The sequence below is a fragment of the Palaemon carinicauda genome, chromosome 6 (genome assembly GCF_036898095.1).
Source record: "Palaemon carinicauda isolate YSFRI2023 chromosome 6, ASM3689809v2, whole genome shotgun sequence".
Lineage (NCBI taxonomy): Eukaryota > Metazoa > Arthropoda > Malacostraca > Decapoda > Palaemonidae > Palaemon > Palaemon carinicauda.
The window spans coordinates 4,992,423-5,019,961 of record NC_090730.1 but is presented as its reverse complement, the minus strand read 5'-3'; the positions used below and the strand labels follow the sequence as shown (position 1 = coordinate 5,019,961).

General features: G+C 38.0%; 1 protein-coding gene across 1 annotated transcript; it reads right to left on the bottom strand.

The window, feature by feature from the left end:
* On the bottom strand, window positions 1-26,418 carry Ns2 (nucleostemin 2). The gene is made up of 10 exons (XM_068374905.1): window positions 26,292-26,418; window positions 23,257-23,381; window positions 17,645-17,783; window positions 16,940-17,058; window positions 7,945-8,082; window positions 5,271-5,399; window positions 3,479-3,649; window positions 2,801-3,034; window positions 1,953-2,183; window positions 1-1,081 (listed from the first exon to the last, which is right to left on the bottom strand). The coding sequence occupies exons 2-10, from the start codon at window positions 23,350-23,352 to the stop codon at window positions 122-124; spliced, it is 2,217 nt and encodes a 738-aa protein (XP_068231006.1). The 5' UTR covers window positions 23,353-23,381; window positions 26,292-26,418; the 3' UTR covers window positions 1-121.
* Window positions 26,419-27,539: the final 1,121 nt, after the last annotated feature.

Sequence of the window (27,539 nt, the reverse complement as noted above, 5' to 3'; positions counted from 1 at the left end):
TTAACTTATAACAATTTATTTTTACAGAGGAATAAAAAGTTAATCTCCAACAAATCTATCAGTTATACACTGAAAGAGCTTCAACCACAAATAAGCATATATCCTAATTTGACATCTTATTTTACTTCTTCTTTGTATGTTTCTTTGGTCTTGACCCGGTATTAACTGGATTAACCTTATTCCGATTCTTATTCTTTACGTTGGTGACTTCATAGAAATTGCTACCTGTCTTAACTCTCTTCTTACTCCTTTCATCTCTCCTCCTTTCCTTAGCTGTTGTAGTCACAAACTGTATATAGTCCTCATCGCCAGGACGAATCTTTCTTTTTCTCCTGACTTTCTTCAGACTCGTAACTTTGAATGATCCTGCCGTTGTTGTTATTTCCTCGTCGCTGGACAACTCATCCTCTCCAATAATTTCGTCGTCATCCTCCTCACCGTCAGGTTTGGCGACTGAGGAATCTACCGAGGCAGAAGTTTGAGGTGTTTGTTTTCCATCTTTTTCTGTTTCAGTATCTTGTGTTGATTTGTCTTTATTTTCAGCGATAACTTCTACATTCTCACTATTTACAATATCACCATTTTCTACTGCATGCTCTGTATTTTCACCCTTTTCATTTTTCTCTTCACTATTTTCTTTATTGCCATCTAAGTCTTCAGCATCATTTTCTTTATCTTCATCGCTTAAAACTTCCTCCTCAGAATCATCAGGCATTTTGTCCGTATCTTCAAGAGGTCGAACATCATCGCCCGAGTATTCAAGACTTTGCGCGATCTTTCTGAGGTTCTGAATCACTGCCGGAGTATCTATATCATATTCAGGTTTAAGTGCTTCTTCTTCTTCCTCTTCCTTTTCTTTAATTTTCGTTGCCATTTCTAAGTTTTCCTCAACCTTCAGTTTTGCAAATGATGAGGAGTCATGTCCAGGGGGAGGGACAAAGTAAGGAATCTTACCCCGCTGCCAATCATTGAGGACCATCTTAGCCACGGCATTAACATCAGGTTCTCCTCCCTTCAGAAGCTTTCCTGTGCGTTTAGCGTATGATTCTAAGAAACTCTCAGGAGTGTCCCAGTCATCAATCTGAAAATATTGCATACCTACTATTAGAGTATCAAACACAACAGGAAATGTTACTTTGCAAAGAAGAGGATACTTATTGTTCTCCCAGAATATAAATTTTGTGCTGAATAAAAAAAATTCTGTCAAATATATAAGTAATGACTTGAAAAACAATTTTGTAATAGAGGAAATCTTAATACTACCCATGGAACATCTAAAAAAAAAAAAAAACACAAAATAATGATTAAAGCTATGCAATCTAAGGTAATGCTAAAAATTATTCAGAACTAACACTATATACAGTACACTTTCAGCAAAAGAACAAAACTATGGGTAACATCATACAATGAATTTTACATAGGATATGGTAAGAATAATACTGTGCTTGAAAAATTATAATGATTTTAAAAAGGAAAATACCTTCATAAAAGATAGATTTCAAAATAAGCAAAAGTTGCTTCACTCCAGTAAGGATCCTTTCAATAACTCGTAGGACATAGTTGTATTTCTTTAAATTTTCAAGAGCTCTGTGACATTTATCTTGAGTTAAAAATGACTGGAATTAAGTACAGTACTTTTACTAATATACAGTAGCTTCAGGCTTCAGGCTCTCATCCTCACTGTGACCAACTGCTACCCATTGAAGATTCCATTTGTAAAGAGAACATGACAAACTAGTTCTTGAGGCCTAGGTATCAATAAGGGTTACTTGCTGTTGAAGCAGATGACCAAAGACTTTTCATAAGGCAAAAGGTATTAACTCTAACTACAAGAAGCCAGAATAGGGCCCGGGAGCTATTCTTCATATCCCCACACACAAAATAATTTCTCAAACATAAAAAGTAGTTGCATTTTCATCACTTATAAAAAAAAAAATCTTTTCTATGCTTACCTTGTAGGTCTTAACAAGATATTCTCTTTTCACTCTCTCCAATATCTGACCAATATAGTCAGTTGGGATCTCTAGGTATTCAGTTCTGACTGCTCCTTTCAGCACCATATCAGAGTCTGTCTCATGAGAGGGAGGCACAATTCCAGGGCAATCTACGAGGTATATTTTGCGCATCAGAGTAACGTACTGCCATACTTTAGTCTCACCAGCCAGAGGAGCTGTATTACAAACCTGGAAGTTTAAGAGTTTAAAGTTGCTTATGTTAGATTCAGGAGTTTAGTTTAATTAACATACAGTGCTAACAACATAACAGTGCTTACACAAACAAAACTTAACACTATGAACATTACCAGGGGCTGATTCTACTATTGTACAGATTAATGTTTCAATATTCATAAATATCAAAGCATGAAGTACCTTCTAGAAGTAATTATGTAGAATCATCTTGTTCCATTTAAAAAAAAAAAAAAGATTTGGCATTAAATTTAATAATACAAATTGAATTTTAATATATCTAAATTGATAAGTTAAGATCTACAGTATACTAACAGGTTTCTAATGAATCCAAGGAGGTAAACCAAAAGCTGTTTATGCTTTCCAAGACCTTTTACAATTATTAGAATTCCAACATTTCTTTGAATTTCTTCTAAACCTTGGATCCATACAAATTCAGTAACAAAAAAAAAAAAAAAAAAGAGAGAGAGAGAGAGAGAGAGAGAGAGAGAGAGAGAGAGAGAGAGAGAGAGAGAGAGAGAGAGAGAGAGAGAGAGAGAGAGAGAGAGAGAGAGAGATTTCCCAAAACTCCTTTCAAGAGAAACAAATACAGAGTAAGCAAACATCACAGATACCTTTTTCTTCTTGAGGGTATTTATGATAGAGCTCTTTCCGACATTAGGATAACCGATCAATCCAACACTGATCTGCTTCTTGTCGCAGTGCAATTTGCCGAATTGTCGAAGCAGGTTGATTAATGCTCCTTTACCATATGGATTTGTAATAGAAGAATGGAAAGCCAAAGTAGGGTATTCTGAACTCAATATTGCAACCCACTTTTGAGTCACCCATACTGGAACCAAATCGACCTGAAAAGCAAGACATTTCTATAAATTTGAACATTTGATAAAAGTACTGATTAAATTGCTATGCTAACAATGAATCTGATAACAAGACAACTGAGATATCAAAGATAAAAGAGACACTTACTTTTTTGTCTTAATTACAATTATTTCCTGCTATAAAAGCTACAAAAGCCTACTAATTATAATGTACCTAGAATTTAGAAGACATTGCTTATTAGTTACAGACTTTGATTTACACCCAATTTAATGACAGGATATGATCTCCGAACTATGCTTAGATTTAAACATTCAATGTAGGAATAATCTTTCTACTGCTAAAGAATGTGATCTATGTAAAACTTATAATACATAAATAATGCAAGAGAAGCAATGTACAGTACATATTTCACTTGCGAGGCAGTTATGGAAAGTTACTCTTCATAAATAAAATATCAGAATGCCTCTTACCTTATTCAAAACAAACACAAGATGTTTGTGAGGTACTTCAGTTCGTAGATATTTCTCCACCAATCTAGACCTTGTGCCCAAAGGATCTCTAGCATCTAACACTTGAATAACGACGTCAGAAGAATCTATCACTTTATACAGCTCGTTCCAGATACGCTTACTTTGACCAGCCTGGAGGAAAAAAAAGATTAAAGAACATGCAAGCATTACCATGCTTTGGACTTTGAAGGGAGACATCCAGGAATGTGGCAACTACAGAGGCATAAAGCTGATAAGCCATACTATGAAAATATGGGAGAAGATCATTGAGAAGAGACTAAGAGATGAAACAACAATTGGAGAGGAACAATTTGGATTCATGCCTGAAAGGAGGGACTGTAGAAGCAATATTTGCTTTGAGGCAGACGATAGAAAAACATCGGGAGAAACAGAAAGGATTACATATGGTCTTTATTGACATGGAAAAGGCATACGATCGAGTACCACGTCAGGAAAGGGCAGAAGTAAATGTTAAGAGCAGTATAGGCTTAACAGAAAGTTTCCCAGTAAGTGTGGGACTACATCATGGGTCTGCATTGAGCCCTTATCTATTTGATCTGGTCATGGATGTAGTAACACAAGGTATTAGAGATCAGTCTCCTTGGTGTATACTTTTTGCTGATGATGTTATACTGTGTAGCACTAGGCGAGAGGTAGTAGAAGAGAAACTGGAGGAGTGGAGAAGAGAAATGGAAAATAGGGGATTGAAGATCAGCAGGAAAAAGACAGAGTATTTGAGATTGAAAAATGGTGAGGATGGGGAAGTTAGTTTACAAAGAGAGAGATTGAAAAGAGTTCAAAATTTCAGGTATTTAAGATCAACAGTTGCAGAGGATGGTGATCTGGGGGCAGAAATAAACCACAGAATACAAGCAGGATGGAAGAATTGGAAAAAAGTGTGTGGAGTACTATGCGACAGGAAAATAGGGGTTAAGTTGAAAAGTAAAGTACACAGGACAGTTGTGAGACCAGCAATGATGTATGGAGCGGAGACGTAGGCAATAAAAAAGACAGAAGAGAAGAAGATGGATGTGGCAGAGATGAGAATATTGAGATGGATGTGTGGGGTGACAAGAGGAGATAAGATGCGGAATGAGGTAATTAGGGGTACCACACGAGTTAGAAAACTATCAGATAAGATCCAAGAAAGTAGACTGAGGTGGTATGGTCATGTCATGAGAAGAGATGAACAGTATATTGGGAGGAGAGTAATGGAAATGGAGGTACAGGGAACGAGAAGGAGAGGGAGACCAAAGCGAAGGTGGGTGGACTGTATCAAGGATGACCTTCGATCAAAGGGATTAACCGGTGATGAGGTGCGGGACAGAGGTAGATGGAGAAAGCTGACCAGAAACATCGACCCCACATAGAAGTGGGAAAAGATGTAGATAAAGAAGAAGAAGAAGAAGAAGTATCGTAAGTCTGTATAAAAATGGCTAACATTTTTTTTTGTCAGTTCAGTTCTTACATCAGTAAAAACTGAGCTGACAAAAAAAAATCTACATACAAATATATCTAATATAAAGGATATAAAAGTTTGAAGAATAGAATAATCATACTGCACAAGCAGTTTTGAGACATCACATAAATATTCTTGAGTGGAAGATATGTGATGGCTTGAAATTGTTTGTGTAAATATATTTCAATTCTTGAATTTGATGTTTTTATAAACAATTCACTTAGTCCCCAGTCTCATTTTACATATAATCTGAATGGGCCAGTAACAATATCAAAAGAAATATTAATTGCATACCTTGAGGAACCAGATTGGCGGTAAATCTTGCGTGTCGGGCGCTGGTCGAACAAGATCTTTATCCTTCTCCGAGTCGTATTTTTCTGCTGCCTCTTCAACTTTTTTTGCAAAATGACTAAAATTTTCTACCTATAAATTAAGAAATATATATTTATAAAAAACCATATTAAGAACAAGATTTAAAATTCTATAAATATTTTGTCTAGAGAGTACATGAACACAATTAGGTACACTACCCCAAGTAAAATGTAAGACAAATCTAGCTAATTTACTAAATGTTATCTTGTGACTGTGATAAATGAATTCTATCTTTCATTATGTTATCTTTACAAAATCCAAAATTTTACTTTATACATTAAACTTGGAAAACTTGAAATCAATGATGTTTCCCTCGACATACTAACACAATAGGAGGGTCTTTTGGAGCAATAAGTTGTGCATACTGTATATCATTTTGCATATACTGTACAGTAGTACCTCGGATTACAAGTTCAATTTGTTCCAGGAGCGAGCTCGTAACCTAAAATGCTTGCACCTGTGTTCTAAAACAATTCTTCCCACAAGAAATAAAGGAAATTCTCTCCATGCATTTCACATCCATAAATACAAATATACACTTAATTTTAAAGGTTTGTAAGGGAATTTAAAGAACAAATCCTAAAATCCAACATCAGAAATGAATACAAATGAACTAATTCACAATGAAATGAATATATTGGCAAATTAACTTTACTTCTGAAAAGACTTGTGTCACGAGAGGAGGAGGAGGTTACTGCTTTTCTGGTAAAATACCAGACATTCTCTCTTAAATGACATTCACTATCACTAACCGAACCACTTAATTTATGCTACATTGACACTTAATCATCTTTATTGTACACCCCATACATCCAATTTTGACAGGAAAAAGAAGAAATACTGTAGACCAGCTTGATACAGACAGATGAGTACATGTATGTAAGCATGCTTCCGAGGTAACTCATGAAAACGGAAAATAGCCACATGACAGAGCCGATAATTGCATTCACATGGAAGGAGCCAAGGAAGATATCCCTTTCTGTTGTGTGAGGAAGTTTGTAACTTTCATTATAACCTTTTAATGTTGGGGTTGCAAGAGTCATAATGCCCTTAGCTCAATGATTCTTGAGTGGATATGCGTTCAAACTGTGGTTGACTACCCCTATCAGAAGGGTATTTCATAGGAGTGTTCAGTAAAGGAGAGGCCAGTGAACATAACAGAACCAATTTATAAAAAAAAAAAAAAAAAAAAAAAAAAAAAAAAAAAAAAAAAAAAAAAAAAAAAAAAAAAAACCCTGGGTTGCAAGAGCCATAATGCCCTTAGTTCAATGATTCTTGAGTGGATATGCGTTCAGACTGTGGTTGACTACCCCTATCAGAAGGGTATTTCATAGGAGTGTTCAGTAAAGATAACAGAACCAATTTAAAAAAAAAAAAAAAAAGCTAGAGCACTCAGCAAGGATCTTGGAAGTTGATGTTTAAATTCTACACAATGAAGATTTAACCAACTTCCAGATTATCTCTTACACACACCGTGAGCATTTTTTTTTTTTTTTACTGCACTAGTAATGTTATGTAAGGCAAAGCAGTAGTTGCTCTTCCTATTCAAGACTAGATAAAAGAAATAAAAGACTTCCTTGGCAAGATTCTACACTTGTTTATACATTAAAAAGTACTACCGTACTGCCTAAAGTTACAGTTTGATATGAGTGGACAGTGTAATACAACCATACCACAAGCATTGTCCCACAGTAGAAGACAGACATTAAATCATTTTTGAAGTCTTTCTTGAAGAAAAAATAGATATATAAGCAAAACTGCAGAGAGAATACTGAAACTTGAAAATGAGGCCATGCTAAGACAACACTAGAAATCAGTACCTTTGGTTAGTTCTCCTTAATTGGTAATGAGTCTTTTTATAGTTTATTTATGACATAATTGTTTTTGATGTTGTTAATAGTTTATATGTGACATGTCTGTTTTAACGTTGTTACTTTTTTTAGAATGATTTATTGTTAATTTGTTCTCTTCATTTATTTATTTCCTTATTTCCTTTCCTCACTGGGCTATTTTTCCCTGTTGGAGCCCCTGGGCTTATAGCATCTTGCTTTTCCAACTAGGGTTGTAGCTTGGATAGTAATAATAATAATGTATACCAAAATACTATTTAGAAATGATAATTCAAGATAAAACTATTTGAAGGGTATTTAAAATTTGAAACCAACATAAGAACTTAAATTCCAAATTTCTCAAGAAGAAAATATCTTTGAATAAGTGAGCATAACAAAAGACATGAATAAATAGTGGAGATGTTATTTACTGTACTTGTAAACGATAGGATAGTTTGTTTAAACATTTTATGGATGTGACGGATACGGAAAATTATTATTAACGAGTTATTATGAACAATAATATTTGATAGATTTGAAGATACGGTGAAAAAAAAACACTTATACAGATTTTGTTTTACAGTTTGTGTAAAAAAAATCTCGAGTTTGCCATAATTCTGCATAAATTCCTTTTAAAAGGTTATAAATGCCAAACAAACTTAATACAAAAAGAATTTCCTTTCTCAACATAATTCACACAAACACTTCCTAAAACCACAATGTTAATATCACAGGAGAAACCATAACGTACTTAGAAATGTACTTACTTTTAAATTGGGCTTCTTTCTTGTTCTCTTTTTTCCAAACACACTATCAAACGGCTCGGTATCGAGAATGTGGACCCGAGCATTCTTAGCCTTTTCGTTCAACAGTGATATAGGTAGATTTGTCTTGCGCATTACAACCTAAAAAATAGACAAAAATTACCCATCTGAAACACTGCCGTATGTTCATCAAAAGAATTACATAAAAATATATGAGTAATACAAATAAAATCTCTATACATTCATTGCTAAGAAAAATGTCTATGTACTGTACTGCACAAGGTATTGAACACTAAACAAGTTAGGATAACTTTCTCACAATGTATATATCAGTCCTTCAGTGTGTTAAACTATCTCCTTGGGATACAGAATTTGAAATTGAAGTCCTCCACTAATGTTATTTTTTCTCTTTAAATCATAAAATACAATACATCAATGAAGATGAATCACTTCGATTTTTGGAAGGAAATAACAGAAGAAGCAATCTGAAATTATACTAAGATACTGTATCCGAAAGACTGAAGATATTAAGGCTTTCCAGGAAACAGAACTTTCTTGTTTTCTAGGTGCCTTGATAATGTGTATTTGATAATAAACGAGCAATACGCAGTATAAAATGCTGAATTCCTTGGAATTTATATGATAAAATCAATGACGAAAGGTCCTGTAGAGAGTAGGGTTCCCCTGCCAGTATAGGATCTGAAAAGCAACCATTAAAGTAAAAAAGTATAGTAAAATTGATGCAAAAATGGATGAAAATGACAAGATAAAATCAATGCAAATGAAGTCCAAAATGACTGCAGCAAATGATCTTAGTTATTACCCAGATTACTGTAAAATAAAAAAAAATATTTTACAATGAAACTTCTTATTTTATCAATACTTTTACCAATATCAACTAGAAACTCTACAATTGTCTTTGTTTCAATAAAGTGTCACTCATAAAAGCCAACCATCTTTGTTTTCAAATGCTCAAAGACACTGCATTCTTTCATCTAGCAGATTGAACATCAGCAATTAAACATGGCATGCACCACCCGAGATTAACTTTAATATCAACTACCTGCCTCACTATACGTGCATACTGTATTCTGTTGTTACCAACTTACAAAAATTCTTTAAATGTTTCCTCACTAGTACGACTGACAAAGATTATCATTATTCTGGTTTCATTATTTTACTGATATTCCTTACTTTGCATCTGTTTCAATTATTTTCACTTTTCAGTAATATAAGTGCGCTGGCCTATGTTTTCTGGAAGGATAGATTCTGTTAATAGAACTTCATTACAGGGTACAGTACAGTAATTTCCAGTAATTTTACCTTTCCTTCTGGACTATTTCTTCTTTGCAGCTGTTAGCAATATGCCAGTTATCTTTCTTTGATCTTGATATAAACTATTTGGTATTTTTTAATCTATATTAGTTAGATATTTCTTTAGGCTTACTGCTTACCACCAACTAGTTACTGCCTTGAAGTTTGTTTGCACTTCAAAGTGGCAACCTCAGAACACATATTTTCATAATAGAATTTATCACTTTGATACTTACCCCGTATGACTAATACCACAACTAAAAGGAGAGAATCTGGTATTCGTTTACAAGACCAAGCTCTCCATCTACTGCCAAACTATGCAAAGCTACTGTTTTCCTCTATTACTTTTTCATAATTTAAAACCTATTTGCCACATGGGAAACAAGTTAAAAATGATATTTTAATTATAAAATAAATTTTTGAATATACTTACCCGGTGAATATATAGCTGCAACTCTGTTGCTCGACAGACAAAAAACTGTACAAAAAAACTCGCCAGCGATCGCTATACAGGTTGCGGGTGTGCCCATCAGCGCCAGCTGTCGGCCAGATACCAAGCTCCATGTAAACAAAGACTCAATTTTCTCCTCGTCCCACTGCGTCTCTATTGGGGAGGAAGGGAGGGTCATTTAATTTATATATTCACCGGGTAAGTATATTCAAAAATTTATTTTATAATCAAAATATCATTTTTAAATATTTAACTTAGCCGGTGAATATATAGCTGATTCACACCCAGGATGGTGGGTAGAGACCAGTAAAATATGTTTACATTTTATGAGCTAAGAGTTTTTATTTCATTTTAGAAGTTATCAAAATAACAAAAACAAAATAAATAGGTACCTGGTAAGGAAGTCGACTTGTACGATTACTCTGCCTTATAAGTACGTCTTCCTTACGGAGCCTTGCGATCCTCTTAGGATGCTGATAGACCCCTAGGAGCTGAAGTATCAAGGGCTACAACCCATACAACAGGACCTCATCAAACCCCTAATCTGGGCGCTCTCAAGAAATGACTTTGACCACCCGCCAAATCAACCAGGATGTGAAAGGCTTCTTAGCCTTCCGGACAACCCATAAAAACAACATTAAAAACATTTCAAGAGACAGATTAAAAGGATATGGAATTAGGGAATTGTAGTGGTTGAGCCCTCACCCACTACTGCACTCGCTGCTACGAATGGTCCCAGTGTGTAGCAGTTCTCGTAAAGAGACTGGACATCCTTTAGATAAAAAGACGCGAACACTGACTTGCTTCTCCAATAGGTTGCGTCCATTATACTTCGCAGAGATCTATTTTGCATAAAGGCCACGGAAGTTGCTACAGCTCTAACTTCGTGCGTCTTCACCTTAAGCAAAGCTTGGTCTTCCTCACTCAGATGTGAATGAGCTTCTCGTATTAACAATCTGATAAAGTATGATAAAGCATTCTTTGACATAGGCAAAGATGGTTTCTTAACTGAACACCATAAAGCTTCAGATTGGCCTCGTAAAGGTTTGGTACGCTTTAAATAGAACTTAAGAGCTCTAACAGGGCATAAGACTCTTTCTAGTTCATTGCCTACGATCTCCGATAAGCTGGGAATATCGAAAGATTTAGGCCAAGGCCGAGAAGGCAGCTCATTTTTGGCTAGAAAACCAAGTTGCAGCGAACAGGTGGCTTTTTCTGACGAAAATCCGATGTTCTTGCTGAAGGCATGAATCTCACTGACTCTTTTAGCCGAGGCTAAGCATACCAGGAAAAGAGTCTTTAGAGTGAGATCTTTCAGGGAGGCTGATTGTAACGGCTCAAACCTGTCTGACATGAGGAATCTTAGCACCACGTCTAAATTCCCTCCAGGGGTAGCCAAACGACGCTCCTTGGTGGTCTCAAAAGACTTAAGGAGGTCTTGAAGATCTTTAATGTTGGAAAGATCTAAGCCTCTATGCCGGAAGACTGATGCCAACATGCTTCTGTAGCCCTTGATAGTGGGAGCTGAAAGGGATCGTCCTTTTCTCAGGTATAAGAGAAAATCAGCTATTTGAGCTACAGAGGTACTGGTCGAGGATACAGAAACTGACTTGCACCAGTCTCGGAAGACTTCCCACTTCGACTGGTAGACTCTAATGGTGGACGCTCTCCTTGCTCTAGCAATCGCACTGGCTGCCTCCTTCGAAAAGCCTCTAGCTCTCTCGAGTCTTTCGATAGTCTGAAGGCAGTCAGACGAAGAGCGAGGAGGCTTTGGTGTACCTTCTTTACGTGAGGCTGACGTAGATGGTCCACCCTTAGAGGAAGACTTCTGGGAACGTCTACTAGCCATCGAAGTACCTCGGTGAACCATTCTCTCGCGGGCCAGAGGGGAGCAACTAACGTCAACCTTGTCCCTTCGTGAGAGGCGAACTTCTGCAGTACCTTGTTGACAATCTTGAACGGTGGGAATGCGTAGAGATCCAGATGTGACCAATCTAGGAGGAAGGCATCTATATGTATTGCTGCTGGGTCCGGGACTGGGGAGCAATAGATTGGAAGCCTCTTGGTCAGCGAGGTTGCAAAGAGATCTATGGTTGGTTGGCCCCAAGTGGCCCAAAGTCTCTTGCACACATCCTTGTGGAGGGTCCATTCTGTTGGAATTACTTGCCCTTTCCGACTGAGACAATCTGCTATGACATTCAAGTTGCCTTGGATGAACCTCGTTACTAGGGAGATGTCTTGACCTTTTGACCAGATGAGCAGGTCCCTTGCGATCTCGTACAACGTCAGTGAGTGGGTACCTCCCTGTTTGGAAATGTACGCCAAGGCCGTGGTGTTGTCCGAGTTTACTTCCACCACTTTGCCTCGAAGGAGATACTCGAAGCTTTTCAAGGCCAGATGAACTGCCAACAGCTCCTTGCAGTTGATATGCATGCTCCTTTGACTTGAGTTCCACAGACCTGAGCATTCACGACCGTCCAGTGTCGCGCCCCAGCCCAAGTCCGATGCGTCCGAGAAGAGAACGTGGTGGGGAGTCTGAACAGCCAGGGGAAGACCTTCTCTTAGGTTGATATTGTCCTTCCACCAAGTCAGACAAGACTTTATCTTTCCGGAAATCGGGATCGAGACCGCTTCTAGCGTCTTGTCCTTTTTCCAGTGAAAAGCCGGATGGTATTGAAGAGGACGGAGGTGTAGTCTTCCTAGTGATACAAACTGTTCCAGGGATGACAGCGTCCCCACCAGACTCATCCACAGCCTGACTGAGCAGCGTTCCTTCTTCAGCATCTTCTGGATGGATAGCAGGGCTTGATCTATTCTGGGGGCTGATCGTCTTGTTGTTCAGCAACGTCCTCATCAGATAGTTCCTCATCCGAAAACTGATGAGGAAACGGCAACGGAGTGGGCAACGTCTGGCTCGCTGAGTCCGGTCGCACTGGTGCATGCGTGACGGAGCCGGACGCAACGTCATGGAACTGCTGCACAGTCTGTGAACTGTCAACAACCATGGGTGCGCGAGGAAGCACAGCGTCCACCCGAGACTGTCTAGACCGTCTGGGTTGTGCAGTCAACACCATACCGGGTTGCTGAGGTTGACGCACCGCGTCACAACAAGTCACCTCTGCTGGTTGTTGAACGTCCTGAACGTCAACAACCACCTCAGAGTGTCGCTTAACGTCAACGTGCGGCTGGCAACCCACACTGGGTCGCATCGGTGGAGGAACCACCTCAACTGGTAGACGCGAGAAGGTTACCTCAGCGTCAACAGGACGCACAACCGACCGGTTGGAAGGTTGTTGGCCAGAAGGTTCGGCAGCAACCTTCTCCGCATTAAAGTCCTCTATCAAGGACGCAAGCTTGGACTGCATGTCTTGCAGCAAAGCCCATTTAGGGTCTACGGGAGCAGGTGCGGCAACAGACGGCGTTAGCGACTGAGGGGGTACCGCTTTCCATCCCTGAAAGCCTTGTTTATGCATGACATAATTGTACAGCAAAACTTCAAAGGCTCGAAAACAGCTGTGAAGTTGACCTGTAAAAAAACTTGGAGCGTCTCCTGGCCAGGCGCCAGGGAGAGTCCACGAGATTTGAGAAGTCTATCTGGGCAGAGGCATGAACTCCCAAGCCGAGAACTTCTCTCGTGTCATATCAGACTCTCGCTCTATAAGCCAGTTTAAAAGAAGGGAAAGCAAAGGCTGTATCCCCCAAACTCCTCCTGGTGATAAACCAGTCGCCTAGCAAACGTAAAGCTCTCTAGGAGAGCGAGAGAGCACTAGCTTATAAACAACGGCTTCGAAGTAGCTAGGCCTAGTGTAAGCTCTGACGTCTAGGCGAACGAGGAGCAGCAGTTACAAAAAGATCCGGACAAAGATCCTTAAAAAAATCATCATGATTTAATGAAAGTCCATAGAGGGCTAAGCAGCTTTAGGCTCCTCTCCGTCTGACAGAGTCCTCAAGGGAATATCAGTAGGAGGGGGAACAGCAACTTCCTCATCTACAGGAACCTTGTCCGATAAAAGCTGAGTCTCAAGCAAGGGAGAGACCTACCGTGGTGGCAATGCTTTACAAGCAGAGTCCACACGCACTGGTGCATTAGTAGCGGACCAGGACGCAACGCCATGTAACTGCTTGACAGTCTGTGAACTGTCAACAACTGAACTGTCAACAACAACAGGTGCGTGAGGACGCACAGCGTCCATTCGAGACTGCTTTGACTGCCTAGACTGAGCAGTCAAAACAACTCTAGAATGCGGAGGTTGACGCACAGCGTCAAAACAAGTCAACTCCGATTGTTAGCGAACGTCCTGACCGTCAACAGGAGCATCAGCAAGTGGCCTAACGTCCAAATGTGGCTGAAAATCCACACGAGACCGCATCGAGTGTGGTTCTAAACAACCTGACTGACGTGACTTAGCTACGCCAACGTCAACAGGAAGCACAAAGGAACGTTAGGTTGGCTGAAAGCCAGGATATCGATGAGATAAACGGCTAGACTCAACGGACTAATCGGCAGAATAGTCTTCCATAAGGGAGGCAAGCATATTCTGCATGTCTTGCCGTACAACCCATTAAGGATCAACGGAAATGGTTGTGGTAAGAGACGAGGGTAACGTCTGTGACCGCAACACTTTGACAACAAAAAAGACTCTCGGAGTCTGAGTTACGCTTTTGTTAGGCGGCGAGCAGTTTTCCGAGACTGCATAGGGTCAGAGCTGTCCTAATGGCTGCAAGCAGGACGCTGGACCTGTCCTGAAAGGACTGACTTTCGCTTAAGGGCTTCGAAACCTTATTACAGGTTTCTTATGCGAAAAGCCTTCGGATGACGAGGAGAAAAAACGTCTCTCTCTCCTTATGGTAGGGGAGATCTTGGTAAGATACACCCGATACCATAGAGGGAAACGTCTGTTCGTTGATCAAGGCCTCTCGAACCCATAAGTCGTTCGACATTACTTCTCCCCTGGGCTTGGGAGCTTGCAAGAGGTCCCGGACTAGGTGAACGACAGGCACGAACAGACGAACCCTCGGACGCAACACTGTAACACTTAGCGCAATATCACTTTATCACTTCGATTTTCTGTTTTGCACTTATTTCACTGAAATCGAAACTTTTACTGATTTCTACCTGAAGCACGCAATTCTACCCTCATCAAAAGGTCTACCTGAAGCACGCAATTCTACCCTCATCAAAAGGTAGTAATTGCGAAATCAGTCGTATAATGCAAGCTCATTAATACCAGCAAAAAACAGAAAACATATTTTAAGATAAAAAATTCAGTGGCTGGGGAAGAGACTAAACACTAGTTCCTTCAAAACTACGTTTTCAATCTCTAACCGCACATAGCCTGGGGACGAGAATAAAAACTAAAAACGTTTTATCCTTTCTCCCCGTAACGAGACTAGGGACAAGAGCAACTCGAGAACAACGTTACCCGCTTGAACGGAACGTTTTCTCTCCTCTCTCTCCCTCCGTCTCTATCTCTCTCTCTCTTTCTCTCTTGATTTCGCACCTAAGAGAAGAGCCCAATTACATTTCGTCAAAAAAAACATGTTATTTGACCAAAGGAAAAAACTGAAAGGTTTTTCAATTAAAAAGTTCCTTTAAAATAGAATTTAAAACATTTAAGCTTTGAAAGAAGAATGAACAAAACGTCAGAATCGATTTATTCTTTCTGCAAAGTGAAACCGTGATACTCTCTCTCTCTATCGTAACGATAGAGCGCAAACTGCGTAGTATAAATAAACTAAACGTTAGTTCATCTTTGAAAATAGTACGAAGACTATTCAAAGAAATTCTTTCATAAAATATTTATTAAAAATATTCATTTAAAAGGTTTTAAATCATTAGCTCTTTAAAAGCTATTTACGATTGCAAAGGGCTCAACGTTGTTTAACTTCGGTTTCCAAGATAGGACCGCCTACTCTCAGGAAAGGTCGCATATAAACAAAACATTAAAATTTATTTTTTATGTTTATTATAAATGGAAAGTTAATCGAAGAGGCCTAATAAAGGCGGAGAGATATAAAATATATAGAGGAAAATCTATAATTAATTTATAACGTGATAAGATAATTACTAAAAGCCTAAACACACTTCCGTCTAAGGGAAGGGTCGGCCATTTAAGAGTCAAAGAAAGTCCATGCTCTCTTTGTCACCAAAAATTAAATCTATCCAAAACGAGTTCAAGATTTAAGATGAAGAAAAAACACCTGCACTGCGAAAGCTCAAACCAGAATATAGTACTTCACCAAAGATGATGGGAAAAACTCCAGGTTTCAACAGCGAGTAAAGTACGTCTTGTCGACACGTCGACAGAGAGAAAATTGAGTCTTTGTTTACATGGAGCTTGGTATCTGGCCGACAGCTGGCGCTGATGGGCACACCCGCAACCTGTATAGCGATCGCTGGCGAGTTTTTTTGTACAGTTTTTTGTCTGTCGAGCAACAGAGTTGCAGCTATATATTCACCGGCTAAGTTAAATATCTAAAAATCATAAGTTTTAGGTAATTTGTATTTTTCCTAACATACTTACCGAGAACTACTTTCTTAGGAGGTACCTGAATTCTCCTCTCAACCGACCAGAGTTTTGTGTAGTCTACCCTACTTCCGTTTTCTGTGAGGACTAACTCAGGCTATAAAATACTATAAAATTATAAAAAAAAACTAGCCTGGTTCCCTCACTAGACAACCTGGAACTGACATCGTCAACCAAACAGAAGTTCGTGATCCCAGCGTACATTCCATATATATTCACAATATATACTAAATTAAAAATGGAGTAATTACTCAAAAGTGTCACTATTTGGGAATTGTATATTTCATGGACACTTTTGAGTAAATACTCCATATTTAATTTAGCATATATTTTGAATATATATCAAATGTATGCTGGCATCACAAACGTCTGTTTGATTGAATATCTTGATGATGTCAGTTCCAGGTTGTTTAGTGAGGATACCAGGCTAGTTTTTTTTTTTTTATAATTCTATAGTATTTTATAATATTAACTTGTTTCCCATATAGCAAATTGTTTTGAATAATGAAAAATAGAGGAAAACGATAGCTTTGCATAATTTGGCAATATATGGAGAGTATGGTCTTGTATACAAATACAGAGAGACTTAACTATAAAATATTGTACAGTATATGCTACTCATTTAATTATGAGATTATCATAATTATAACAAATAACTTAACCAGACCACTAAGTCAAGTTGTAAGAAGAAAAACCTTTGCTTTACCTGGTATGGATCTTTCATGACTTTACCCATTTCTTCTTGAAAGGTTTGCAATGCCTTCTGTCCAATAACTTTAGTGTTACCAAACCAACGCTGATTTGGAGCAACACGAGCACGAGTTCCTGCAATAAAGATTGATTGTTACAAATATTTCACTTGCTTTAGGTAGGTTTTTTTTCTGTTGAACAAGATGACATAAATCTCATTCCTAACTCATGTTATATACTGTACCATAGTGTTGTTATTTACTGTAATTATTTCTGTTTCTAAAGTTATGTTATTAATTATTTCTCCATTTTTTTTCTGTAATGTGTTACTCTCCCAATAATATCACTTAGGATTGTAGCATTCGCCTTTTCCAACCAGTGTTACAGCTTGACGTGTGAAAATAGCAAAAAAATAATCGCCAAGCATAAATGAAATCAATAAAGCAATGAGTGAAAGTATGAAGTATTGTAGTGTATTACAAGTATCAATGATTAAACATTGTACAATTTGGGGTGTATGTGATTGGAGGTGTAAGACACCAGACATGACTTCAGTTTCACCACAAGGGGATAATCAGGAACCCAGATGTGTACTAAAACAGGTCAAAAAGGACTTATTTGGAGTGACTAGAGATTAAAGCTGATGAAGATAATGGTTGAGAATATCTGTTGGGCTTATGAATAAACAAACAACTAATGTTAGGTCTTCAAAATACTGTACCTGAAGGAACTTTGTTCTGGAAGATTGCTGCCTTAATGATTTTTCCTTGTTTATTCCTCTTTGCCTTCCCAGTACGGTACATCTGAAGGCGCTTGATTGTGGATTTGTCTCGGGCATATGGAGCGCCTCTCAAGTTTACCTGTCAAAAATAAACAAATGTTAAAATTGATATGCAAATATAACAGATAAAAAGCATAAGGCCATTGGAATATACATATTACTACTTTGCAGATTAACAATGCAAAGTGTTACTGTATTATACATCTTAAACAGGCTTACATAATACAGCTACTAATGATGTCATGTATGTGTTCCCTCCAATGTTCCAGCCAATAGGTGACATGGGGTATTTGAAAAATAACGAGGCTTTCCCTGGGCCCAAAGGGAAAAGGAAGGAAAAATTGACGGCCTCAATATGATATATTTTTAAAAAGTAATTTATATCTATTCTAACCATATCAACAGAGTCTTTTCATAGGAATATTATTATAGCAAAGCTGGAAACTTGGCTGTTAAAATTTATAACGAGGTGTAGGTAAGTTTTGGAAAATGGTAGGGAAGACCCAGTCGACCCCCCACCCACCCATCAGCACAATGAGTAGCCCCTCTGACCTTAAACCTAGGAATTACGGGTTGGTTGAGGCAGAAATAATAACTTGAAGGCCTTAGGTATATATAGTTAAGAAATATACAAAATACTTTTATAAATTTGTGATTTGTTCCTATACAGATAGATACATTTGTCCTATAATAGGAGGTTTATCCTTAAGATGGAAGTCCCCATAACCAGCAGGATGGTTTACTTTACCAGGAATGTCAAGTACTTTTAACATTCCCAACCTAGGGAGGCAGGTGTTAGGCTAGGTCACTACCAGGGACTAGAACACAATCAAGGAAAAACATACATCCAAAAGGACATGAAGTCAGAATGTATGGTAATTATGAGAAATGGGTAGCATACATTTTGGCATCCTCCCCCTTGTTCAGAAGGATGGGGGAGATACTTATGAACTGAGCCTATTGTTAAGAAAAGTTGCTTAACTACGTAGCTTTCCTGTATCTTGCGTGCAATCCAGAAAATAATGGAGTGGCTGCTTCACCCTAAGGAAGGGGAAGAAAACAGAGGTAAAAGAGCCAGTTCATCTTCCTTCTCATTCTAGATGAGATGTCTCTTGTTCCATCAAAGAGTTTCTGCATGTTCTGTTGAGTAACTACCACAAAGTCAAAGATACAGGGACCTGTGGATATACTCCAGTAGAAAGGGCCAAGAAGATTGTTGATACAAGATTTTTGTATTCAGGAATTAAACCCCTGACAGGTTTTTCCTAAGAGCTAGAAAAATCCTAGGTTTGACTTCATGCACTCAAATCTGAGATGGTTCCTTCGTCTCCTTACATGCACAAATAGTACGTCTAATTGTCCCACAAAATCAGAAAAGAACGTTGCTACTGTTCTTAATACATTTTACCTTATTGTTCATTACTTCTCTTGTAGTATATTTCCTTTCCTCACTGGGCTATTTTACTCCTCTCCTATTCCTTTTGTTGCTATAGGAATATTAAGTGTCCATTCTGGATGGAAGGCAAGTCTTCCTGGTTCCTACTAGCTATGTCTTACAGGAAAAAAGTATGTCATTCTTAGATGCTTAGCAGTGCTTGGGAAGTAACAGGAGGTTTTGAGGGTCAAAGCCCTATTTTCCGGTCGTTGCAATTGTTCAAGTGTGATCACTAGAGCAACCTGTAGACTTGGGAATAGTTCCATGCGGCTTGAGTTCTCTAGAAACTCCTACAGTTTAGACAACTCTCTTCAAGTTCAGACTTGAGTCCTAGATGAAAACGTGGTACACGGATGGCATTGTACCCTTAACCACAAAGTTTGAGATTTCCCCTTATGATGGGCGTAAGAAAAACAGATGATCCTGATACAAAGAGCATTTGGTCACATGGGAGCAATCAAGGTCGTGCTGAGCCTCGACGTCGTTCATATATTGCTGAGTAATCGATATAATTGGAACGCTAGGGCAGTAAGGAGTAAACATCTAGAATTCTTAGGGATGTTGGAAGGTGTCCTCAAAGGATGGCTACAAAGGGACTTGGGGGAAACTGGAAGTTGCTTGTTCAGCTGACATGCTGAGCAGATTGCTTGATGGCAGTAACTTGACGAAAAGTCTTTCCATCCTGTCATGCAGTAGAGATTACAACTGACGATTGCACAGAGTCCCTGTCGACTGAGTATGTTTGCTAGGACAGTTGTCTTGCCCTGAAAAATCCTACAAACATCTCTACCATGTCAACTTCCCAAAAGGGTTCCTGCTTGACGAGGGTCTGAGCAAAATGACCCATTAAAGATGTAAGTAAAGAACGGAAACATAGCCGTTCCTCAACACCAGCAAGAGATTTATCAAACTCCTTTAGAAAGTTTGTAAGTAGCGACACTGCATACGATACTGGTCAGTTGAAAAGCCAGGAGTTTTCTTTCGTGGATCATTTCTTCGAAGTGAACAAAATGTTCAGGTGGGTGCACCTCCCATCCTTGATATGTTCAGGGGTTTCAGATTCTCCGGAGGTCAGGAGTTCTTGCAATAAGGATCGTTTTACCACTACCTGGGTGGGTCGTCCTATATTCAAGTACCAGACATCACCTGAAGGTAAGGAAAATGCTGGTTGCTGACTAGTAGTGCTATGAGAATTACTAAAAGATCGATAGACAACCGTTCAGAGGAACTTGCCTTACTGTCAAACGAAAGGAGTCTCAACCAACTTATGAACGAGTGTGCGGATCTTGCAATCGTAGATGAAATCTTAAAGATCTTTGCTTTAGTAGGTAGCACATTAAAGTGGGGTGTCATAAGGTCGATGATTCTCTCAACATCCTCGAAGACTCCCAAAAGACATTCATCAGCCGCCCCGCTAATGGAACGGGATGATTCCATGATAAGAAGTGAGGGAGAATGAGCATCAGCTCCTTCACTAACTGAACTGCCTCTCTGTGGTGAGTGGAAGAATGTGGTATCCTGCATTGTGTAACTGGATTATGCAAGTGCCTGTCATAGGATGGATAAGTTCCCTGACGATAATTGTGCTAGAACAACATAGCTTCTTTGTGCTTCTAAGAGTACTATGTGTGCTGAGATACAAGAAAAACCCATTCCAAGTCCTACCAAGAGAACTAGTTGGAAAATCTCGGGGTTTGAAGAAAAAATACAAAATACTTTAAAATTTTGGATTTTTCACAATAAAACACAGAACGTAGAAGTTCCCATGTCCTGGAACGGATAATCCAAGAACTGGAACAGTCTCATCGTGTCCCAAGATCTTGAGCATAGAAAAATCTCTTGGCTAAGAGTGCTGGGAAAAAAAACAATGACTGTAAGAGGCGTACTATTTCTCTGGTGACTCAAAAGTGACAATCACCTGAAGAATGACCAAAAGTTTTGACTGTTTGGTTTGCCTTTTGACCTTATGGTTTCTTATCATGAGAATGATCTTAGGGCCTTCTTTCATGGAAAAACTGGCGTGAAAAAGCTGCCAGAAGTTACGTAATCCAAAAGTCACCAAAGAATAGGTTTTAAGGATCCAACTGCGAATTGTCCAAATAACACATTAAAGACAGATGAACGTGTGGTAAGAGGAGACCTCGTACTATCAGTGATGCGCGCACATCCAAAAATTGCTCTCCAGCAGAAGTGTGTGTGTGTGTGTGTGAACAAATACTGTAGTACTTAACGTAAGTAGTAACCAAATCAACTGAATAGGGCATGTGGATCAGGAACAGGATAAAAAAGTAAAATGCATGGTAAATGTAGAGCAGAAGCGAACAGCATATTGATCATAAGAATGAGCGCTCGCATGCCATCATCGCCAAGTGTGTGAGCAAGTGAATCCTCAACAACAGCAGCACCCAAATCAACTGAAGAGCACAAAAGCTAGGATGAGCTTGTACGATCGTGAACAAGTGAGGTGGAGCTCCTACACTCAAGAACACTAACAGTTTAGATGCCGCTCTTTCAGGGGCGAGCGATCGTGAGCATGCGAGGTGGCACTCCGACAGCTATCACAAACAGGTGAGATGGCAGCCCCGTAAGAGCACACGAGCACAGTAGTATGCTAATGCATAGTAACCCATTAATCAGTGCACGTGAACAGGCGAGGTGGTGCGCAAAGATGCGCATAATCTTATTCTTTCTTCATCCTTGGTGAAGGATTGGGCAACATTCTCCCACGGGGAGAGAAACAGAAGACTCGCATAAATCTAACTCCTATTGATCGGTCTTAAAGCATTAATCATTCAAAAAGGGGCAGAGCCTTTATCTCTTCCAACCAGCAGTGTGCTACAAGTCCGAGAATGCGTGGATCCGTTGTCAGTGCTAAGAGACAAAGGAATTATTTTAAAATTCTCTTCTAATGATGGTAACGAAGTTTATTCCTCAGTACGATGTCGTCACTAGTCCGCTATATCGGCAGGTACAAGGAAAACGTCAGTCAGCTACAGTAATTGGGAAAACTGCAAAACCTTTAATAAAAAAAAAAAAATTCAAACGGCCACTAGGTACAAGGAAAACGTCAGTCAGCTACAGTAATTGGGAAAACTGCAAAACCTTTAATAAAAAAAAAAAAATTCAAACGGCCACTAGACCAGAAAATGTCAAATCAATCAAATCAATCGACCAATACAAGCTCAGATCTTTGCCATAATAGCTGGACAAGATGAAAATCTACAGTAGACCCAGTGCTTCCCTTTTGTTACACTCTTTGCACATTAAATAACAATGATCACAAGTGTTACCCCTTCGCATGCGTCCACTCATTGGATCTTGATTTCACATAGCATATTATCCGGTAGCTGAAAGCAAAGTGGCTACTCAGTGTACTGGGTGGGGAGGGCTTCTAACAGCTGAGTTCCAACTATAGGTACCCTGAAAATATACAGCAATGCTACTAAAGGATGAAGGTTTGTATCCATGTTGGAACAACTCATTCATATAAAACCATTCTCTACTATATTCATTACTTCTCATATACAGTATAATTTTTTATAGTACAGTATTTCCATTCTTCACTGAGCTATTTTTCCCTGTTGAAGACCTTGGGCTTATAGAGTCCTGCTTTTCCAACCAGGGTTGTAGCTTGGCTAATAATAATAATAATGAATAATAATTATAATATTTTGCACATTTCAGTATCAAGACACAAATGAAAGGTCATGATTTTTCAAACTTAGCTTTCTATACAGTACTACACTACAGTATATAACCCAGATCTTTGCCATAACAGCTGTATAAGATGAAAATTCAGTGAACACCCTGCTTCCATTGGGTTCCAATCTTTGCAAAATAACAGAGGCTACAATACATAACAACTAGCATAATGGACAGACAGCACACTCAAAATCCCTAATGGTGTCTGCCGATCACTTTTCCCATTTGTTATGAATCACATTTACAATTATTCTCAACGTCTGGGAGACAAATATGAATTAGCAAAACACAAAAGTAATTACACCTTACTTAACGTAAGTCTTAAATGTTTTTATATATCTATTCATAAAAAACTAATGGCTGAATCATTTATATACAATACAATTCAAAGCTATAACAAACTATTCTTCTTTACCTGGTCAACTGGGCGGTCAGGATTCATGGAATTTGTGGACTTGACAAATCCCTCCTTCTTCTTCTTCTTTGCCGATCTTTTTGCCGTTTTAGCCATTTTGATGTGAGAAAAACTTCACGGCCCACCTTAAATAAAAATGAGTAAATATTTACATTATGAAAATAAAAACTTAAATAATAAATCTTGTTTGCAGACACATACTTTAAACTTATGTGCATTTATCCAAGACGAGCTGGAAAAATATAAGGTTCATTTGACAAGAAACTAGAGTATAAAATTCATTAATTTCCTTGTACCTTTTCCTCACTGAGCTATTTTTCATTGTTGGAGCTATAGATTATTGTATATATTATCTTTCATATATGCACCCTTTACTATTCATAAATTCTGTCCGTTACAAATGCATGCGCATGAGTCGAACTGTCAGCACTCCGTGCATGAGCATAGAGAGTCTTCTGGCTTCTCTTGGCACGAGCTGTATGCCTTGCAGAGCACCACTGTTCATTGGGCTTATAACTTCCTTCTTTTCCAACTAGGTTTGTAGCTTGGCTAGTAATAATAATAATGATAATAATACTTCCAGGGGTGGGTATCAGTATTCCCACGCAAACTAACGTAACTAAGTCAATGCATCCATAATTACTCTACTACAAATCCCTGGTACCTTCCACAGCTCAATTCATTTGCCAGCATTAAAACACCAAATAATCTGCATTTAGCTTAACTTTACCCCAGCACCATTCAACGACAGTAAGTTCTTTAATGAACACAATATTCTAAGTCAGTTAAAATAAAGGTGGTGTGCAGGCCCTATGACTAAGGACCATGGTTATTGGTAAGGCTAAATTTTATAAAACAATATCCACTGGTTAATATTTAAAGATCTGTAGATGGTTATAAGACAACTCACTGGCCCCTACCAAGTAACTGCATTTTGTGTATGGTTGAATAACTGACCCATGGTAGACTTCAAAACAGTGGTCAATTGCTAAAAAAGATTTGCCAAAGCTGAAGGATCTTATATATACATGTAATGTAAAATTCTCATTAGATACCTTGAAGAGAAAATGGACCTAATAATTTTGCTTTCCAATCAGATCTAAAGGCATTCAAGTGACATTAAATAACAAAAAGTTAAGTTTGCATCTAATTACTAATTAAGAAACATAAAGTTTGTTTCTACTAAGAATTCATATGATCTAATAAGAACTATCGCCAGTTTGGTATTGGTGTGTAAGGGGACAGTATTAGTTAGAATCCGTCTTTATATAACTTATAAAATATGGATTTTTTACTTTATTGTCAACAAAAATTGTTCAAAACAGACAGGAGCCTTTGTATTTGGTTGGGTAGAACGGATGAGCAATTAAAATGCATGTAAATATTTACAATTGCAGAATATTCCTAATGAAGAAACTAAAGATGCCCCTGGAGTATTTATATGTACTTTGAACTCTTCTGATGCAAATAACTATAGTCCATTTCTTTTAGCGATGCATATTTGCACCGACTCGCGGCGGTGCCCTTTTAGCTCGGAAAAGTTTCCTGATCCGGAAAGTTTTCCGAGCTAAAAGGGCACCGCCACGAGTCGGTGCAAATATGCATCGCTAAAAGAAATGGACTATAGGAGAAACCCATATTTTTTAAATTTTAGACATTTTAAAACTCTAAAAGTTGTGACTTAAAATCCACAATTTTAAAAGGGAAACACACACAAGACACCACCTAAACTAAGTTCTACCTAACCTAACCAGGGAGACATTACAGCCGTATCCTTACCTACCGGGGAGGAAAGGCTATGCCTCCCTATGACATCCCCAAGACTGAGTCTCGCACCAGTGTTTGGTTCTGGACTGGCTTCATCCCTGACAAGGTAACACTAAATCATAAAACTAGCTTCATAATATCAAGATATTATGAAACTAGTTTCATAGATAGATAACATATTCCACATAAAGATAGTTTACAACTGTCTCAACCAACTGCATACAACACCCAACCCCCTCACATAAAAATGCACCAGGGATAAAATTATAGTTACAGACAAACAACATTTTGAACAGAAAAAATAGTTATTTCCTGTAGTAAATAATGTGCTTTCACTGAATTTGAGCTTCATTTCAACAGCAAATAAACAGAAAACCAGTTAGAGCGCCCAAGAACGGGGATATTTTTTAGAAATCTAATGGTTTTTGGTCCGACTAGCTCTCTTTTCACTCGTGGAAAAAGGAAAACATCAAGCTCCTATATAATGGTTTGCTGAGCTGCGCACGCTAACCCCATCGATTATCATTTTTTAGATAATAAAGTTTTTATTTGGTGTAAATGTGTCCTTTTCAGAGAAAACAGACGTTTTTCTATGGGAAACACATCTTTTAAGAAAAATTTTTACGTCCGTAACTATAATAGAACCGCACCAAGAGGATTATTGGATACTTATTCAATCTCACCTTCAATCTTATAATTCTAATAATCCTTCCTTAACCAACTCAGCCGTTTGGAGTTCTAGGAGTCAACATAAAAAGTGGTGATTTAGTAAAGATATTAGTCACATCCTGTAACCTCTACAGAAAAACTTTTCTCTACTTCTGATTGAAAGAAACTGGGAGGCCTCTGAATACCAGCGGCAAATTCCTCCTGTTTGCATAATTAATGAACTCCAACTAACCTCAACTTCCCCTTCTAACCTAACCTACAATCCGTGTCCTTACCTACTTACATAACGAGGGGGGGGGGGGGGGTAAAGCTCCCCCTGCGATTCCCATTACACTGCCATATTCTTAGTCAGTCGTCACCATATATACAGGTGGCCACTATCATACATACACCCCAAATGGTTAAAGTAATATGGCAAAGTAGCATAGACGTACTAATATAGTTATCTTTAAAAACAAATAACTTCGGTACTAAACCCGCCTTAGGTACCTTAAGCTAACGTCACTCTATGACTTCTCACTAATCTTAAGCTAGATGCTCTTAATTGCATATACATTACTTTCTAAATAGCATTCGTACAAATAAAAAGATGATCTTACGCTAAATTATGTAAATTATAACTCCAGACGTGCAGAAATTGGTTAATATGATGACAATTCACTATTTTTGGTGTGATTAAAATCAACCAAAACAATGTGCGTCATAATCACTTTTCTACAGGACTTTAAGACGCTACAAATGGGCAAACGCCGTCAGCCTTGCTTAAAATAAGTAGTGTTTCTTTTATATATCCTCATAATGTTTTATAAATGGTGAATAAAAGTACAAGTTTTGGTCAGTCTTCATCAAAACTCAACCTTATTGCATGTAAGGCGTACAGAGAGAGAGAGAGAGAGAGAGAGAGAGAGAGAGAGAGAGAGAGAGAGAGAGAGAGAGAGAGAGAGAGAGAGAGAGATGTGGTGATTCTTATGAATATTTGTAAAGAAAAATCATAAGATAATATAACTTGAATAAAACTTTTATATAAAGCACGATATTAATCTAAATAACTCTGGAAAACAACACATTACCAATATAGAACCAAAAACGCCGTATTATATCTAAAGTAACAGAGATAAGTACTTCTAACTCTAAAAGCAGAACACATGTAACTCTTCTTTCGAAAAGGAAAAGGAATCTGCAGCAATAATGAAGAATATAATGTAGGATTACGCTTAAATTCTCTAGTGAATTTATCTTCGAGATGTTTGAATTACACACAAAACTATCTTAAGCTTAAAAAGATTTGAGAATTCTATAGAAACTGAAAAAAATGGGAGGTTAAAAGGAAAATACAGATTGTGATCAGAAAATTAAGATCAAGCAAAATAAAGTAAAAAAAAAAAAATCGTCATAAGATGTGAAAAAAGGTAGTATATAATCCCTTAGAGTAAACCATGTTTAATATCACAAAAAAAATGAAAAAATTTAGCTCTGGTGCAAAAACGTACGAGATGAAAATGCCTATAGAGATTAAAGAAATAAATTATTCAATATAACGATAATTTGAGTGAAGATGACAATGTGAAGTATAAAATTCTGGGTGAATCATATTGGAAATTCAGGACAATACCAATTTTGTGAGAAAATAGGAGGAAAGAGTAACATATGTAGAAGCGGTGAATATGAAAAATGGTAAAAATCTATGGGGAATTAGAATAACGTGTAATAGCTCCAACTAGAAAATAAATAATATTAATGTAACAACAGATAAACGAGTAGAAATATTAAAGACGGTCTAAAAACACCACAAAATATGAATTGATACAAAAGAAAAAAAAAAACGGAATTATATATACAAAATGTCC